The sequence below is a fragment of the Melospiza georgiana genome, chromosome 4 (genome assembly GCF_028018845.1).
Source record: "Melospiza georgiana isolate bMelGeo1 chromosome 4, bMelGeo1.pri, whole genome shotgun sequence".
Classification (NCBI taxonomy): Eukaryota; Metazoa; Chordata; class Aves; order Passeriformes; family Passerellidae; genus Melospiza; species Melospiza georgiana.
The window spans coordinates 44359377-44378276 of record NC_080433.1 but is presented as its reverse complement, the minus strand read 5'-3'; the positions used below and the strand labels follow the sequence as shown (position 1 = coordinate 44378276).

At 42.9% G+C, this 18900-nt stretch overlaps 1 protein-coding gene across 2 annotated transcripts; it reads right to left on the bottom strand.

The window, feature by feature from the left end:
* Positions 1-496: 496 nt before the first annotated feature.
* On the bottom strand, positions 497-5574 carry KRR1 (KRR1 small subunit processome component homolog). Of its 2 annotated transcripts, none has more exons than XM_058022542.1 (10): positions 5464-5574; positions 4887-5065; positions 4280-4414; positions 3885-4010; positions 3707-3790; positions 3068-3124; positions 2420-2590; positions 2174-2251; positions 1956-2049; positions 497-1473 (listed from the first exon to the last, which is right to left on the bottom strand). In XM_058022542.1, the coding sequence occupies exons 1-10, from the start codon at positions 5555-5557 to the stop codon at positions 1331-1333; spliced, it is 1161 nt and encodes a 386-aa protein (XP_057878525.1). In that variant the 5' UTR covers positions 5558-5574; the 3' UTR covers positions 497-1330. The 2 variants fall into 2 exon arrangements, with proteins under 2 accessions (XP_057878525.1, XP_057878526.1); XM_058022543.1 differs by having other exon boundaries at positions 4887-5062.
* Between the last annotated feature and the right edge of the window lie 13326 nt (positions 5575-18900).

Below are 18900 nucleotides of genomic sequence, written 5' to 3'. Positions count from 1 at the left end.
ACTACTGGAAAGAGGAAGGCAGGAAAGAGAACAAGATTAGCTGCTGTGTCCCAGGAGCTTAAAATGAGCTCAGCAGGAGTTCTCTCCTGCTTAATTACGCTGTGGTCTCCAGGAGAAGAAACAGAAGCAATGCAGAGACCTGAAAGTTCAAAATGTTAACAGTTTCATTTAACTATATACTTAAGCAGCTCTTAGGAAATCCTAAGAAAGACCTTCCCCCTTAAAAACCTGAGGGCATCGGGGGATTAAACGCCCAAACTTTACAATGTGGCATCTATCAAACAAAAAAAGGGATGTGTTTTCACCTACTAGTTTCAAATAAAAGGTCACTAAAAGGCATAGAGCTGCATCCTTCTAGAACCATTTCCACTGCATGTGCAGTGATCAAAATTCCAAACCCTAGCAAAGGCACTCAGAATCATAACATTAGTGTGGCTCTATCTCCCCCTCAATACATTTGTTTCTTTAATCCCAGACCTATGAAATAAGCAACATATGCTCTGCTGGTGCACTTTATTTCATCACATTTCACAGTTTTGGGAAATTGAAAAACCTCTAAACTTCCGTTAAAATAGGGCAAGTGCCAAAAAAAAAAAAAAAAGGAACACAATTTTTCAATTTTTTAAGATATTCTTGCAAGAAGGAACTAAACTAAGAATATATTTAAAGGTAAATAACACAACTTTTTGCTTTCCCTGCAGCACAATCTCTGTGTAAAGACACTTGCTTTGTACCATATTCTGTGTAAAAACCCATCACGATAATGCTAATAAATGACAGTTTATCAGTGGTTTCCTGGACAACACAATGAAGGTTGTGCAGTAGATTAACTATGTTTTCAGAACATTGTATTAAAATAGTTTATTGACATTGAGACAAGACACACACACAAAAAAATCAGCTTTTACAAAAATAAAAGCATTATATAGTAATAAATCTTGCCTGCTTAGCAAAAGTTATCACCACAACTTGAGGCTGCATATTGTCTGGTAGTCTTTTACAGAATTACCTTGAGCTTTAATCTTCCCAGAGTTATCTGGCCCAAATGTTTAACACTCCACATTAAACTCCTCCTTTAGACAGATGGATATTATCCAAATACATTCTCTTACTACATCAAACAACACAGTAGCACAGATTTTCTTCACCAACCTCGCCAAGCTTGTACAGCTATTGTAGGTCCTCTAATTAAACTGTACTTTGGAAAAGAGAATGATCATTTACTTAGTCTTTTCTTGTCCACATTACACTGACAGCAAAAAATCTCCCATCTTCAGAGTGTAAAAATGTTCATTATCAGAGGTGACAAGTAAACATCTTGGGTGGTGAATTACTTCTTTTTCTTTTTTTTCTTTTCATCTGCTGCCATTTTTAACTTTACTTCTTCCTCAGGAAGTGCTCCTAATTTCTTCTTCTTCGCATTCTTTACCTTTTCTTTGATTGCTTCAATATCAATCTTTTTCTCAGTGGAGGCTACACAGTAAGAAATACAAAGATTGTTGTTTCTCCAGTTAAAAAAATAAAACATTTGAGAACATAAGCTCTTACTCTGCACATAGTGTAGTTTTACTATAACCTTTAGAAAAAGTTAGAACTATTAGAAAAGGTTAGAACTATTTACTCTATCTTGTACCAAAGTTGTGATGTAAGTTTTTCAACTAAGTATTGCTTTCTGTTTACTTGAATGTAAAAGTTACGGCAGCATCACTGTAAAACTGAAAGGCAAAAATTGATGAAGCTCAAACAACCAATTGAGACTGACTCTTCAATGGAGAATTTTATAGGTATAAAATTATTGGCTAGACGATCTTTCTAGTGTCCCTGGCAATCTCTGGGCATGGATCTTAACACCAGGACTTTTTGGACGATCTCTCTTTTTCCTAGGCTCTATTTGCAAAATCACTCAGCTTAGAAATTGACAACAGAAGATTTTACAACAGGAAAAAAATGGTTACCTTTCTTTGTTTTCACAGCTGGCTTTTCCTTTGGTGGGATAAAAGCTTTATTTCTTTCTTCTTGTCTTCTCTTGACTGCATCTGCTTGCTTTGCCTGAAGTTACCAATAAAAAGGTCAAGCAGCAACAGAGGAGGGCAAAAAAGGACAAAAAAAAAATCAGATTCCAAGTCAGCAATCAAACGCTTTTTAACTGGACCCTGGATTGATACAACTTTACCTTTATCTCTTCCATTTGCTTGCGTTTCTTCTGTCTTTCTTTCAAGAAGTATTCACCACTTGCCAATTCTTTATCAATCTGTGTAAGACAAGCAGCAAGAAGCCTTAATTAATTAGGCATTATAAGCCAGACCTGTAGTATCAGGGAATCAGAACATGACAGAAAAGGCCTCCCCACCTCTTTTTACAAAGAACACAATTTCAGGTGTGCTATATTCCTGCACAACCAAATGAAGATTCAACTGACCTGGCTTTCTGGCTGTGGAGGTGGGAACGGTGTGTACTCCTTCTTAGTATTTTTCTTCTTGGGCTCCTTGCGTTTTTTCAAGTTCTTCCGCTTGAATTTAGGCAAAAATCTTTCCCAACTTTGTGTCCTCAGTTCAGGATCTTTTGCTAATTCCCTTTTGATCATCAAAGTCTTCAGTAGTTTCAGAACATCACAAAGAAGTTATTAAAAAAAGAGTATTACAGTAGAAGCCAAGAGATCCAAAATAGAAGTTTACTAGACTTTCTTAGAGGGAATATGCTACATTCAAACCTTGCACATCTCACTTCAGTAAGAGCAGAGGGGCTTAATTATGAACAGAACCAGAAAGATGTCTCAAAACAGGGACAGAATGCACAGGAGAAGGTGCTTTAGTTTAAATGAGCAAGTATCAAGCCAATAATCAAAGAGAAAGTTTTCCTTTGATTTTGCAGATACTACCATTATGGTGTTATGGCAACGTATCCTAGTAAAATAAAGGATATTAAAGTCAGTGGTTTTTATAAAGCAGCACACTACAGAAATTCTCAAAATAGACTACCACACAGAAACATGTAACTTTTTAATATACAACCCTCTGGGAAGAAATCGCATTTTCTTGTAAACAAACATGCAGTGGACCATGCTAACCTTGATGTTATATATGGGATGTATATTCTTCATTGTGTCCAGAACAACTTTTCTAACCTGTATTGAGTACAAAAGAAGAAGAACAGAAAGCTCATCAAGCACTTCATATGCTAATCAATTAAAATATCAGCTATAACATACTGTGCTTCCTCTGCCACCCCAAAGTAGTAACATTTAAAATTACAGAAACATTAAGGATGGAGATCTCCAAGATCATTGATTCCAGTCTTTAAGAAGCTAAAGCACAGGGTTAATTGGAAGGAACAGCACTTCAAAAATGCCAATACTATTGTCATGCTTCTAATAGACTCCAGCAGGCCCCATAAACATTATTTTCATGTTACCATGAATCTTATGATGTCATGAGGAACTTGCTTTTGACAAGCATTCTTCTCCCACATAGTTATTAAAATATATACAGATAATTTTTCTTCCAAGACAGAAAGATCTTGGAGTCTAAACAAAATTCAGCAGCTAAGATGATAATACTGTGGACATTCATGCAAATGTAGCTTACTAACACATAGCTGAAAAGTCAGTGAGATACTGCCGAGGATGCCAGATTTTGTGTATCACCCACCCTCGAGCTGGGCACAGAAATTTGTTTGCTACACAAATGGCTCATCTACCTCATCTTACCTCTTTTAGGCCACTAAAGGGTCCAAGAGCTGAAACAGTGTTGCCTTGCACCATAATATAACAGTTTGTTAACAGTTCCAGGGCCTACACCAAAAATGAAAAGAAATTAGTATAATATGAAGACATGACACAAATTTGGGTCTCAGTATTGTGTGGTTACTACGCCTCTAGGAAATACCTTCAGAGTAGATCCTTTTGGCCCAAGAAGCCGTGCTCTTCTTTTTATAAAAGTCTCTCTCTTCCTCACCAGAGAGCCTATCTTAATGATGTCACACGCAACATCATCCTGAAGGATACGAACTGCCTAAAGAGATGCAGACAATGTCATCTAAATTCAAATGTATTACTCATAGCAATCAAGAGAATACTTCAATTTATTCTTCTTCCTTTGCTTTCAGATATATTTACTTTAAATATATATTTTCTTTTACTTGGCTCACTTGAAATTCCCACATTTTTAAAACATAGTATTTTATGAGTATTATGACTGAATTTAAGTATAATATTGTGGTAGAATTTAAGACAAAAGATAGGCATTATGATAGATAAAAATTTTCAGGATTTATTACAGACCTGCTCAAATGGAACGCTTCTTGCCAGAAGTTTTATTAAGTCTCTAGCCCTAATGATTGCATACGGATCAAAAGTCTTCTTAGTGGTAGTGACAGTCATGCTTCCCTCAATGAGATCCAGCGCTGCGTTCACATACTGCAGTATTGAAAAGAAACACCAGATCAATATCATAACTCAGCTTTGGCAGTAAGCAGTTAACTAACAGAAGGTAGATCTATTTTGCAAAATTTCTTGAGTGACTTTTAGCTTAAGAAAATTCACATACACAGAGACAAAACCCAGACTGAATATGTGTCCAAGGCCCAAAGCACCACCTCTCTCATCTCCCTGAATTCAAGCACAGCAAAGCTGTCAGTGCTTGGATGATGAGATATCTGCTGCTACAAATACAGTGCTGACAGCATTTACAAAGAACTGCAAGTCTGGCTACACAGTTCTTCACCGATTTTGATGACAAAAAATGACACTGCCAATTCAAAAGGCAAGCACAGTAGAAATTCATGAACATGGTATTAGAAGAGCAACTTGCACTGTTTTCATTAGCTTAATTAAGACCTATATGTCCCAAAAGGTAAAGTGTAGTATCAAAACGGTTAAAAGTTCATACATGTTCCCCCAAGGCTTTCTGGACAAGTGGCCAGCATTCTTTCAAGTATGCTTCTCTATACTTCGGGAACAACGTTGCAAAACTGCTTTCTTCCAGCAGCCCTCTGGGATTATCCTCTCTTGTAAAGGCTGGCTCTTTCCATCCATCTGGCACAGTGAGAAGTTCAGATTCATCAACTGCTATTAAAAAGAAAAAAAACCAAAACTATTGTTATAAGAAGATTGATTTAATACACTATTGAGTGCGGTTTGCATCTCTTCTGACCTTAGAAAAATTACTGCTTTAAATCCTTTATATATATATATATAAAAAAAAAAAAAAAAAAACCAAAAAAAGAAGAAATCCGCAGCTGAGATATGCGCTGTTGATCTGGTATACACAAGATGATTATTCAAGTATATTACACAGGAACAAGGCAAAAAGTGAGGCGAGGAAGCCGAGAGCAGGCACACCACAACACGGCACCGCCGCTGGCGGCCCAAGCACCACCAGCCGCCTGTGACCCCGCAGCGCCCCCGGAGCCCCCCTCAGCCCGCGGCCCTCCCGGCCAGCCGCCAGTCCCGCGTCCCGCCCTCACCTGGCGCCGCTTTCTTCTTGTTCTTGTTCTTGTGCTTTTCTCTGTGCTTCGGGCCGGACTCGGGCCCGGCCTGCTCCTCGGGCACGGCCGCCATGCCCGCGCGCGCCGGAAGGGGCGGGGCCGGGCCGCGCGGAGCTTCCCCCGCGCCCTGTGGGACCGCCCGGCCGGAGCCTGCGCCCCAAACGCGTGCCGAAACACCCGGGTGCCGCGGGGCTCGTAGCTACAGGACACGGGCTCCTGGCGAGAGCGGGTTCTTCGGCTGAATACCCTACTGCTCAGTTGATGAATCTGCATAGTAAATAAGGAATTTAAGGTTTTCTGGGGGATGCTCTTCATCCTCTTCCCTGCCCCTTCCTGTACCTGTACCTGAGCGTTTCCTTCAATCAAAGAGCAGGAGTGTGGCTCCTCCGCTGTCTTCTATGAAGACCATGAAAAGCCAGTGGGGGAAAAACTGGAGGAGACCTTTAAGAGCAAAAGCACTCTGAGGCAGGACAGTGTTGTCTTTGGCAGGTGTTCACTGCATTTGTTAATAAAAACCTGCAATATACGATTTTTAATTACCTAAATGATGAGGAAGAGACTTCTATCACCTGATCTACACCTGAATAAAATACTAATTTAAAAATCAGTTTGACCCTCCTAAAACCTTTCCTTCGGACCTTCCTTCCTGTTTTTCCTCGCCAGCTCAATGTGCCAGCCCTTTGCTCACCCGCATCTCCCACAACGAACAGGACTTCCCAGTCCTTTCTGTCTGCGAGCCTGACATCGAGCTGATGCAAGCTTTTAGCTATTCGTGTTAATTTCTGTCTGCCAGCATCCTTCAGGCAGGGGCCGGGAGCGGTTCCCGGAGAAGGGAAAGCAGCGGGAAGGGGAGCCCGGGCGCGCCTGGCCGAGGGCGCTGGCGGCGCTTGGGGAGGCTGGTTACCATGCCGGCCCCGCTAGAGGGCGCTGCCCGCCGCGCTGAGCCCAGCGCCCGGACGGAGCTGCCGCCCGGGGTGGGGACAGGACCTGGAGGGATGGAGGCTGTGGGGAATGTGCTCCCCCTCCGCCCACGCAGCCCTGCCCCGCCCGGCACCGGGCTTGGGATGCCGAATGCCATTGACATGGAAAGGTTCAGTGCCGCTGGACAAGCACAAGGAGGCAGATTTGCCTCTCTCAGCTCTTGGGCCCGGAAGCTTCCTGGGGCTGCTTGCCGGGCTGGCATTCCTCAAAGCTGCAAAGCCTCTGAGCTCAGGACGGGCTCCTGCCCCGCTACAGGCACCCGGTGGATGCGAAGGGAGCGCTGCGGCTCCTGCCTGGGGAGGCGGCGCGGTGGAGCGCATGAAGAGCACGGTGCGCGTCTCTCACCTGAATCCTGCACATGTGTCTTGAAAGCACAGCAAAACAGATTTGGAAAGAGCTTGAAGGATGATAATTAGTTTAGTTCTGCTCTTGTTTAGTGTCTGATGACTCCTGTGGTGCAGCTCACTGAAAAAATCACGGGAGTTGGCTGTGGAAGGGGCATGTCCTCAGCGCTGGCGAGTGGAGTAAGGCTCCTGGTGGGATGAGAGAGTTAGAGGGGCTGCAATCCATAGAAGAAAAATTACAGGCTGCAGCCTCCAGCCTGCCAACGTCCAATTTAGTGTGCTTGCTTGCTTGTGTGTACATCCCACGCCTCTGAGTGGCAGTGACAGCCCACCCATGTGCCCTGTCCTCTCCTGCATCCCAGCCCCTCGGCCAGCTGCTGCTCCAGGGGGGTCACCGAGCCCCCAGCCCCTGTGCTGGAGGAGAAGAGAACGGTGTGTGGGGTAAGGGGCAAGGGACAGGGGCCTTGTGACTTCTTTTTTAACGATGGGCAACCCTCTGTGATCCGGTGCTGCACTGAAATGTCTCTTTGCCTGATCAAGACAGATACACTGAAAATAACAGAAAATAGAGGCAGTAATGCTAACAGACTCGGAAGATGTGATTTGAGAGGGGTCCTCAGGCCCCTCCTGTCTGATTCTTTGAAGGAGACAGTAGTTTCTCATCTTTCTCTTACCTCAGTATGTGCAGTCTGGCTGGATCCAAGGAAGCCACTTCTCTAAATTCTTAATAGGATCAGGATGCTCCCACAGACCTTCTCTGCTTTTCCAGCCAGCAGAACGTGTATATAATTTTTACTAATCTCAGCTCAAATGCAATAACCAGCTACTGCTCATTCAGAGGGGTTAGGAAGCTGATGACAGCTAGCTACAAGGACAATGGCTACTGAGGGGACAGGGACTGGCACTGCTGTCCAGGTGACTGGAACAGGGATTCTGCAACCCCACAGGAGCAGGGTCCTCTGCACAGTGGTTTGGAGCTGAGCTCCCAGGCAGGAGGGACAGTGTGAGTGCCCCCGCAGTGGTGGGGCCCAGTTACCACAGGTGGGGATGCAGTGCTGCTGCATGCTGTAAATCACTGCACCACCCCTTCCCCCAGGGTGTGCATGCCCTCCCAGCTCTTCCAGGAACAACACGCCTTCCAAAATCACCTTTCACTGGCAGCACATACCATGTTCAGTGTTCTACCCAATGCAGTGCGGGATGGAGAGACCCAGGTGCACAGGGCTCCTTCAAAGACCTTTGTCTGAGTAGTACAGATCCCTACACCTGCTGGAGCCATTGCTGTGCTTGGGAGGACCTGGCTCAGCTCTGTGTGTGGGTGTGTCTATGTGCAAGTGGTTTTTTCCTCTTAAAAATAAAGTGAAGGAACGAAGCAGCACAGCCTCCCTTACACACATTCTTATGATAGGATAAATAGGCAGAGCACTGCTGTTAGAAGGAAGGTGACTCTTTATTATGCAGCAAAGTAATTATTTCCCAGTCAGTAGGTAGGACTCCAGCCACTTGGCACTTTCTTACGTGCCATTTTCCAATCCAAAAGAGTGACTTGGGATTTTGTGATAATTCAGGCAATCAGATGAGCTCATGCACATGGCATTCATTTACTAGAAACGCCACACAGATCCCATTCAGCCTTAGCACTCATAAATCCATGTGACACTTTTATCTATTTATAAACTTTTAGCAGCAGGTTATGATTGTTATGCAAGCCATTTTCCAGGGATTAATAAGCAGCTTTTGTTGATGGCAGCAAGAAGGGCCATTAACTGCTCTGGGACAGTCATTAATCTGTAGTAAATTCTAAGCATCTGGATCATTTCTATGTAATTAAATAATCAATACTGCCTTTTGATTCAAATAAGTGGAGAATTGTATTTCAAATTTATCTTGGCTTAGGGTGTTCTTAATTCTTTTAGTTTACAACAAGGCAGGAGGCACAAGGACAACCGAGATTTTCTCCTGGTGTAACAGGCTCTTAAATTACCAGGTGTTTTATATAAAACCTTTAAAGTGGTCAAAATAGCATTCAAACTGGCCACCAAAACCAATTCATTGGACTGGATGGAGAAAAAAAATAATCACATGTTGTCCTTTTTTGTAATAGACTACTTTCATTATTGGAATAAAATTAGGTGACCTGACCCTGGGAGGTAGCCTGGAAGAATTAAAATAATCAAACAGAAACTTCTCCTGCCCAGCCACCCTCAGAAAACTCCATTTTATTTAATTCCCTGGCTCACACGACCTCTGTGTCCTCAGGTGGATGAGGTTGTGGTGTCGTTTCTCCATCTCCCTCTCTCTCTTCCTTTATCTGGGCACGGGTGTGAGTCACTTGTCTGGTTTTGTTTTGTTCTTGTCTTTGCTGTGGAATCCATTGATCTGCAGAGGTGCTCACAGATGATGGTATTGGTGTCCACTGCAGTGGGGCTGCTGCCCTCTCCATGGTGAGCTCAGGAAATGCCCCAGCAGCAGAGTTCATCCTTCCCTTTGAAAGAGAGTAGAGAGGACAGTTCCTGCTGAACCCTCAGGTAACAAGGAGCTGGAAAATGAGAGGACTGTAAGCCACAAATGCATCTTAAAGGGCTGGCTGGAATAGCAAAGCACAGATAATTTGGGGTAGAAAGAAGAACCCAGAATAAGTAGGAGGAACCTATGGGTAAAAGAGACTGTAGCTTTGTCTGGGAAATTGCTTGTTTGCAATAAAATTGCTGTCAGTTTAGGGGCAAGAAAAGGATGACAGCCAAACTGGGAAAGGAATTTAGTGTCACAAAATCAAACCAGCAGGTTTAGATCAAAAGGTCTTTGGAGCAGGAAATGTGCCTAATCATGTATCCATACAGTGACTGACAGAATGAGGCTTTTGTCTTGACTTGAGTCTCTGGGAATCGTCAGAAAGCAAACACCAGACCAAGGCAAGCTGCACCAGGACCTCTGAGATATACACAGAGGAGTGAAAATGAGAGTGAAGGTGAGTGGGGGTCAGGGGTAGATGTATCAGAAGCTGGGGAAGACAAAGGCAGGGGCCTGAGGAAGGCAGTGGAAGAAAATGCCTAAATCATTATACTGGTCCAAAGCCTCAGAGAGGAACAGAGTCAAGTGGGGATGAGAAAGCATTTGGAACCATCAGGTTTAGAAAATCTCCCAGAGCAACCACGAGTTCCCAAAGGCCCAGTAGGGACAGCTAACAGATTTCTCCAGCTGTTGCACTATCCATCCTGTTTAGATAATGCCTAACATGGGCTGTACCTGCCAGGGCATAGCTGGTCCAATGCCTCTTGACTCCCCAAAGGAGCAGGTGTCCCTCATCACCTGTGGATGATTGTGGCAGTAGAGCACCAAGGGGACACCAGGTGCCCAGAGGATCGTGTCTGCTGCAGCACTGAAGGGTCCTCTCTGCCAGTGCCTCTGCCAGCCCTTCTAATGGGGAAAGGGGATGATCCTGTCTGAATGAGGGCAGGAGAAGCACCCCCAAGCCCCCATCCTCCCTGAGAGAGAGTGCCAGGGCCTAGCCAGAGCAGCACAACAGGATCTGCTGTACTGCTCTCTGTAAGCATGCAAACAGCAAACCCATTCTTAGAGGCATACCATACCCCAGGGCTATGGATTGAAGCTGAAAAATTCCCCCCTGTCAAAAGGTCTTTTAATATAACTTTAAAGTCATACCTGAGAAAACAGAGTTTGAGCCTGGTTTTTATTTAGGAAATTGCCTGCTCATGTGCCTTATTCTGAAGCACTCCAGCAGTCTATTTTTCTCTTGCACTAGAATCTGGACATTATTATGCAGATTTCCACTCCAGCAATATTACGGCAGAATAAATAGCTCTGCTATACACGAAGGGGAATCCTATTACATCTTCAGTAACTCTCAGTAAGCATTATCGCTATTATACCAATTGAAGAGACAGAAAACAATTTTTAATTAAAAATATTTATAGCAGGCATAATACCAACTGCCAGTTTCACTATCCAGTGAATGATTTTGCAGCTGGTACTAATTCTCTCTTATTTCTATGAGGTTAGCCAATATCAGCTGTTCATTAAGCAGAGGACATTTCAGGAATATCCATATTATATGCTGTAACTAACTAAGAAGTTCTTCCTTTGACAGATATTAGGAAATCAAGATTGCTTGGCTATGTTATTCTGGGACTTCATAATAGAGAGGTCGTTTCCCAGTGATCTGAGTGGGCTGCATCATCAGTTTTATTCAAATCAATCCTACAAAACTGCTTTCCAGCAGATTAGAACATTTTAATTAGCAATATATCTTTTGTCTTCTATCTGCAGTGGAATAGGGGGTGGGAAATTGATGTCAGTACTCCCTTTCTTTTACTGGAGAGCAGCATAATCAGAAGGTGTCAGCAGAACCACAGGCAAATTAATTTTGAGATGCAGAGTGCTTCTCCTCGCACTGAGCCGGGCCAGGCTGTGTGGGCGAGTTCACTGCTGCTGTCGGTGCCAGACACTCTGGGGGGCAAAGTCTGATAAGGCTCCCTTGGGTGAAGGGCATGACAACAGCCCACTGGCTCATCCTGAACATTCCCACACTTGCTGTGCCACAGAGCACATAAAACCTCAGTTCCTGCCCTTGTTAGGTGTGTGTGTCAGTAAGTGTGCATATGTGTAGCTGTAGGTGATGGACAGCTGTCCCTAGAAGCTGTAAAAGCACCTATCTGCTGCAGCCATAGCTCAGGCTCAAAGGAAACCAGCAGGCAGAGGATGAGCTGCAGAGGAGCCCCATTCCCACATATCCTCCATCCTCCTACCTCTCTGTGCCATAGGACACGTGTCTGAAATATGGAGCTGGAACATTGCCTCCACCAGTTTTGTGTACATGGAGAGCTCTTTCCCCATAAATGCAGAGATTAATGAGAGTCAGTTTGTCCTTGGTTCACATTCGTGTGGTTCAGAGGGATCGTGGCATGCTGAAGGTTCCAGCCCATAAAATCTAATACAAACTTCTTGTTCCCTGTATTCACCCCAGGATAGCTGGCAGCCCAGTCAGTGAGGAAATCCCCTGGTGATTTTTCAAAGGAGCAGCTGGGAACTGACAAACCAAGCAGCTCATCATAACCTGGCATGCGAATTGCTAAATCCCATATGGTTATTGTTTTTCACTTTAAAATATTAGCAGTGAGTTTCAAAACACAGAATTTAGCAAGCTGTGTTTCATCACTGGAAAGATCAAACCCTTTTTGAGTCTGTGAAGCCATTTACAACATGCTTATCCTTCCACCTGCAATAGATTTCACAGCAATTTCCCCTGGCCTGTGTCCACAGTGACAGCAGAGGGGCCCAGGGGGAACAGCTGGAAAGATGAATGATGTGAAATGGTGGAGATGGGCATCTGCGAGAGGAGCAGAGGCTCTCCCAGGAGGTGATTCAGAACAAGAGTTTAAAGTAGGGATGTGCTCTGAGTCACTTCCAGGAGAGCTTCCCTCTGCCCACTGCCTGCAGACTGACCTGTGAAGAGCAGCTGCTGTTGCTTAATTAGCCTTTGTGAATATTCTGCTTTAATCCATCTTTAAAGCTCACAAAAGCCTATCATGTCTGTGTGCTGCTCTTGCTCTAGGCAAGATTGCACCACTTATCAACAGCTTCAAGAAGCTGAGATTCACCAGCAACATATGGGAATGTCCAATCTATTACAACCATTTTCTTTTACCTACAGGGAAATAAGGATGTCAGTCAGCTAAAGAACAAACTCTTTCTTCTTTGCACAGATGGCCGTGAGGGCTTCCAGAACACTTTGGACTGAGTGTATGGAATGCAGCAGTTCCATATGAGACTTTCTCAGTAGTCCTAGGCTAGCTCTGATTTCAGCCGTTTCCCTTGGTATTTCATGGAAGTGAGCAGTGTGTATTTGAGGAAAGTGCCATTTGGCTTCTGAAGGCAGCAAGCAAAGTTTCCGTGAGAAAAATTATACTAGTCAACCCCCAGGAAAGGCAGTCTGAACAAGTGGAGCAGCAGAGAATGAAGCATTCCTTCTTATCTTTTTCCTTAGCTTTTTGTGAAATGGCACATGGAAAGACATTGTGTTATTTCTCCAAAATGTTTTTCGAATACAGTTTTCACCAGTCCTGGAAAAGAGGAGTCCATCAGTGTAGTCAGCCCTACATTGTGCCTGAGAACCTGGATATCCATTTCCAGGGCTGTTACTATGCTTGGAAAACTATTTCCCTTGCCTAAACCATAAATTTTCATGGACAGAAACTTTTTCTAAGTATATGTTTGTGCAGGAGGGCAATTTGAGATAATCCTGTGTGAAGTACCACCACAATACAGACTGCTGACTGCTCAGTGCTGAGTTTATCATTAAGTTATATCTATTGCAGAAGGAAATACAACGAAACTGCTGGGCGGCAAAGTAGCTGTTAAAACAACCATTCCAAATAAAATGTCACAGGCTGAAGTTTGATGGATAAAATTTCATTTCTGCATGCTACCGGGTGGAAGAAAAGAGCCCATCTGTTCTCCAGGCATTGCACATTGTTAAGCAAACTACTCGCAGCTTGGCAGATCAGAACATTAGAAGAAAAAATATTTTAGAAAAGCCAACCATAGATGAGCATGAATACAAGATGAGTAATTGAAGTTTGCCCAAAAGCAACATAAAAATGATGGTTGTTGCCAGGAAGTTATGCCAGGGTATTCTCACGGGCTTGGCTGGCCAGGGCGGGCAGGCGGAGAGGGAAAGAGGCAGGGAATAGGGAGTAGGGAATAGAGAATAGGGAATAGGGAATAGGGAATAGGGAATAGGGAACAGGGAATAGGGGTGCATTCTTCCACTGCTGGCGCTGGCCAGGCTGCTTGGCTGCTCGCTGCAGGGAGAATGGTGTGTTTGTCTTAGCAGACAAGGGGCACCATTATCACATACCTCAGCAGGGTTGTGGATGTCAACCAAATAATTGGTTTTTATTTAGAATATGACATCCAACTGGTGAATAAAGCATTTTGGGTGTCCTGGAAAGATTTTATATACAAACCAGCTGGAATCCCATTGACAGGAACAGCCTCTTCCTTTCCCCTTCCCCCTCCCCATTATTTTGAGTCAGACAGAGCTGGAAGTGGCTGAGAAGAACTCCAAGAAGCCTGTGCCTTTGAGCAATAAAGTCTACTGGTGCTAAACATCTGACACTTGTTCATTAAGAGAGACCCAGGCAAGCATTTCATCATTGAGATGAGTATTTAATACTTGAATGGGTAACGAGAAAACATATTTGTGGCCAATTCAAAAGGCTGTCATACACGGAGACTCCAAGTCTGAGCAGGTTGGGAAAGCTGCAGGGTGCTTTGGAATTCTCTCAAGTGAACTCACACTTGCAAAGCTCAAAGTTGCTGCTTCAGCCTCCGAAGAAAAGTGGAATTAGAATGGGCAGACAGTCATGGGGCAGGCAGCGGGTTCCAGGCTCCTGCCTTCCTTTAGCACAACCACAAGGCTGTAAGGAAGAGAGAACCTTACACAGCTTTCCATACAGAGCATGGAAATGCACCCATCCCAATGTTTGTCCCATTATTCCAGAGCTGCATGAGTTATGTGCTAGGATGTTCCCGAGCTCAGAGAAAGTCTGTCAGGGTAGCCCCTAGTGTGTCATGAACAAAGCTGGATAGAGGCATCTTCTTACTGTGGCAATCTACTGCTTGTTCAAGGAAAATTATTCAAGGTAGACCTACTCAAGACAAGGACATAAAATGACTGAAGGCCTCCAATAGCTAAAGATTAAAATACATTTCAAATGAGACCAAAAAATGACAGAAACATTCAGTAAAGTGCTTTTTCTCAACTTTTGGAACATGTAGGATGCTGGCTCTTGTAACTGGACCAGAGCATGTCATGCACATCCCAAATATCCCAAAAGATAAGGGAATGATTTTTTTCAGTAACTTCGTAAGTACTGGAGGCATTGTAGAAAATGTTAAACAAGATTGTGATGTGCTAATTAAAAACGACAAGTAGGAAGTCACTCGTTGAAAGATTTTCATTCTGAGTGAAACTATGGAGAAGCTTGATGTGCAATTCAGGGATCAAGAAGATGTACATTTAATCACTGAAACCGTTGTTTCATAAGAGCAAGCTGACTTTGTTTAACATATCACTTACTTTTCTGACTTACAAGTTTGTCTGAAAAAGGCAATCATGGACACGACAGGCTGCTAATCCACACTTGTTGTAACAAGCCACCTGGGTGTTATCTCAGAAAAACCCCACCAGAATCAACAAAAACTCCCCAGTACACAATACAGGACAGACCCAGTGGATTAAGCCCTCGGTGATTAACAGTGAGGAGCAGTCATGAAATGGACTTCTGTGTTCCTGAGTCAGGCAGCCTAGGACCAAGGCACAGGTTTTGTTCAGCACCTGAGAGTGATTCCAGAACCCTGCAGAGCCAGTGTGTGGAAGATGCCCAGGCAGCAAGGGAAGTCTGTTATGGCATGGCAGTATTGCAGAGTGAGCTGGAGCACCTGCTCAGCTCAAGGCACCCAAACAGGAAAGATTTTAACACCAGGCAATGCAAAACCACACATCTAGGGATGAGGAGTGCTGGATCTGTGTGGTGGAAATAGGATGCTGGAAAGAAATTATTCTGTAGAGTTTGTGAATTAAAAGAGGTCAAGAAACGCAACTGAAGTGCTCAGAACAATTATGTGAAAAAATAAAAAAGATAGATATGTGGACAAGAAAATGTGAGCAACACAGTGATGTAAATGCTTATTAAATACAGCACTGGTGAGGTGATCCTGAACACCTGTGTCAAGTTAGTGTCTACATTTCTTACAAAATTAAATTAACCTGCAGAAGAGACCTACTAAAGAATTGGAGTACAGGAAAATTGCCAAGAGCTCTGTAAAAAATATAATTTGTCAAAATCTGTAGACAATGCTTCTATTGTGTCTTAAAATGCCTAGTATTAAGAAGGTATTAATATTTCAGATAAATGACTCAGTGGTAATATTTAAATTATCAACAGATAATAATTATCAGGTTTAGGTAGCAGAAAAAAGAAATGCATTTTTTTACACAAGTTCATTTGTACACAAGTACAAGTGTGGTTAAAGAGGGGCTGAGATGTAAATTGTTTCTCCACTTCTTGATGGCATCAGCAGATATTTGTTGCCTTTCTGGGTGATATGCTTTAGTCTAACACAAGGTACTGCTCTCAATATATGAACACTCAAAATTAAATTTTCTGTTCCTTGCATGTGATTGTGCTTAATTTCATGATCCTTCTTGCCTTAAAGTTGGTGACCTTCCTAGTTCTCTCCTCACATTGTTTTGCACATTAAGGTTTTCACCATGGATGCCACAAATAAATTAGGAAATGTAAAAACTTACAAAACACTGTGATTAAGCAGCAGATCTTACTTAGTATTTGAGACCATTTACAAATCAGGAGAGAGGGAACAAAGGGGGTCAGCAAGATAGACAACACATGCCAATTGCAGTACAAGGTGCTGGGATTATTAGGGTTGTGGGTACCCAATAAGCTCACTGGAACCAAAGGATACCCTGTCCCATGGGTAAGGTGTCCCCACTTCAGCATGGGCTGGACTCAGAATCCTGCCTAAATGTTCTCAAAGCCTTTTACTCTAAGTTTGGGCTGTGTGCTGATCCTGTTATCAGGTATAAGAGCAGGAACTGCGGTCCTGCCAAAATTAGAGAAGGGCTACAAAAAGAGAGAAAAGGGCACCAGCAGACACTGCTATCAGACAGAGTGCTTGCTTGTGCTCTCACACTGCTGGAAATCATCAGCAAATTAGGAATAAAAGGAACGTGCAGGCAGTGTGTTCCCAGCTGAACTTCTGCAAATGTCACAGCATTTGCATTGACACCACACACTGCTTCATTACTAAAAAAAAAAAAAAAAAAGGAGAGGGGAAGAAAGGTAATATTGCAATGAAGATTGTATTCTCAAATGAGAATAGTCAAACAAATTTAGTTAAATCTACTCGGCAGGAATCTAAAAATCACTATAATTGAATGATGGTCAAAAGATAATAGACTCAACAGTAACTGAAAAAAACGACTTAAAACATGTTAAATGTCTTATACCAAAGAATAAATGGGAAACAGACAAAGACGTGGAAGAGTTTGAGCTGTTTATGTTCATGTTTATGCATCATGTTTCAGAGCAGACCCTGGGTGATGCATAGAGACTCAGGAGTCATTGAGACTGCACAATCAAGAGGGATAAATGCCATGGGAAATACTGGCAGCTCAGATGAAATTATGCTCTTGAGAGCCAGCAGTATGCTGCAATCACTTGAAGCCTCCAGAGTACTTTAGCATCTCTTGGCCTTTGGTGAGAAAAGCAGGATGGGGCTGGTTTCTGCATACAGCAATGCCATTTGGAAATGGGATACCAAGTTGCTGAAGGGATTTCATGAAATCTCAGCAAGGCAACACCTGCCCAATTGACAATGCTCTTCATAGTTAGAATGACTCCTCTGATGTTTTGAATACCACAATGCATCATTTATTCCTTTTCATACAGGAGGAAACTTCGCTTCTTGTAACTCATGAGACTGTTTGGTAACAGCCAGTCTGTGACATCTCTCTGGGGAATGAGGAACCTTAGAGCAGATACCACCTCATGAACAATTCCTGCAGCACACGAGAAAGACCAGCAAGAACATTCCCCATATCCCTTCAGTCATGCCTTCCAGAGGGATCATGAAGCTTACCTCTGCCTTGGAGAAGTAAAGTCAGGGCATACATTGCAACAGGACAAGATTTTAGCTCAGGAACCTTTTCATACCAGGGCCTTCAGCTGGGAGAAGAGAGCATGACTATGCTGGCCCACTTTTACAGCAAGAGCATTTCCTCTCATGGCTCTCAGCTTGACTGCCTTGCCTAGCCATCAGGTCCTGCTTCAGATTTGGTCTTCATATTATTTCACTTGCATCAGAAGACTCAAGGGTAACTGTTTTTTCCTCAAAGTTTATCTCCACCCAGATCAATGATTTCTAGTTGAAGGAAAGAGTGAAGGCATCTTCAGAGAAAAATGCATGTGAATAGACTCATCTCAACCAAAGGGGTTACAATCAGTATCTTTAATTAGAATATAAATTAGCAGCAAAGAACCTTCCTTTAAATATTAACTTTTAATCTTGTTACATTTCTTCTCCTTGATTCTTTTGCAAGGGAAGGGTAGATCTTGCTGATTACTACCACAAAGATGTGTTGATTTGAATTTGTATACAGTCTTTGCACAGAATTTGACTTTTTTCCTGCTATCCAGAGTCACGCATGATGAACATGTTTAAGCCATTGCATAACTTAACACACCTTGCTTAGGCCCTTCCTTCTGTGTAACAGAGAACAGCAGTGAAAATTGAAAAAGCTAACTCTTGTTTGCATCCTGCTGTTTCTGTATGGAAAGAGGGATTTAATAAAATCACAGAAATTTAAAACTATGGTAAATTGGTTTCATATGTTTCAGTTACTCTTCTCACACTACATTTTGCACTGAAAATTATTAACTTGGTTACTGAAAGCCTTATCCATAGTCATGTATTTTAAACAACTAAAGCAAAGCAAAATGGATATTCCTTCTGTACCTGGAGAAGTGGCTGCTGCTGCTGCTGCTGCTGAGAGCTGGTGCATCTCCTTGGTGAAACTCTGGCTCAACATGATCAGCTCCTGCCCTAGAGCTCCAGCTGTCTCAAGGACTTTGAAAACAAACAAGTACTGTTTGAATATTATCTATCAGTGTTTATTCAGTTCAATCTATTTTAATACCCTACAATAACCTTTAAAATGGACCATCATGGTTGTGAATTAAATATCAAATATATAATTACTTCAAGGAAAAAAAACAAAACCCTAAGTTTAATATAATACGTGAGTTGGTCCATATAAATTTAAATTTATACTAAATAATATTTGGTAAGAAATATGCTGTATTTGTTAAAATAATAAATAATATTTAATTTTATTTGTTGTCCCTCTACAGTGTGGATTACAGTGCTGTGTACCTCCACTGCACCAGACAGAAGCCATGCAATGAAATTGGTGACCCAACCTGCTCAGGGAATGGAGGAGGACCAGGCTTGGCTAGCAGAGAGCTGGATCCACAGTTATAGTAAGGAC

What these genes read in the sequence shown, in the direction of transcription:
- KRR1 (XM_058022542.1), bottom strand. Translation starts at nt 5,557, where the DNA reads ATGGCGGCCGTGCCCGAGGAGCAGGCCGGGCCCGAGTCCGGCCCGAAG. An exon ending in CAAAAGGATCTACTCTGAAG is followed by an intron (nt 3,791 to 3,884) that starts GTATTTCCTAGA and finishes TTTTTGGTGTAG; the next exon opens with GCCCTGGAACTGTTAACAAA. An exon ending in CCTTTAGTGGCCTAAAAGAG is followed by an intron (nt 3,125 to 3,706) that starts GTAAGATGAGGT and finishes TACTCAATACAG; the next exon opens with GTTAGAAAAGTTGTTCTGGA.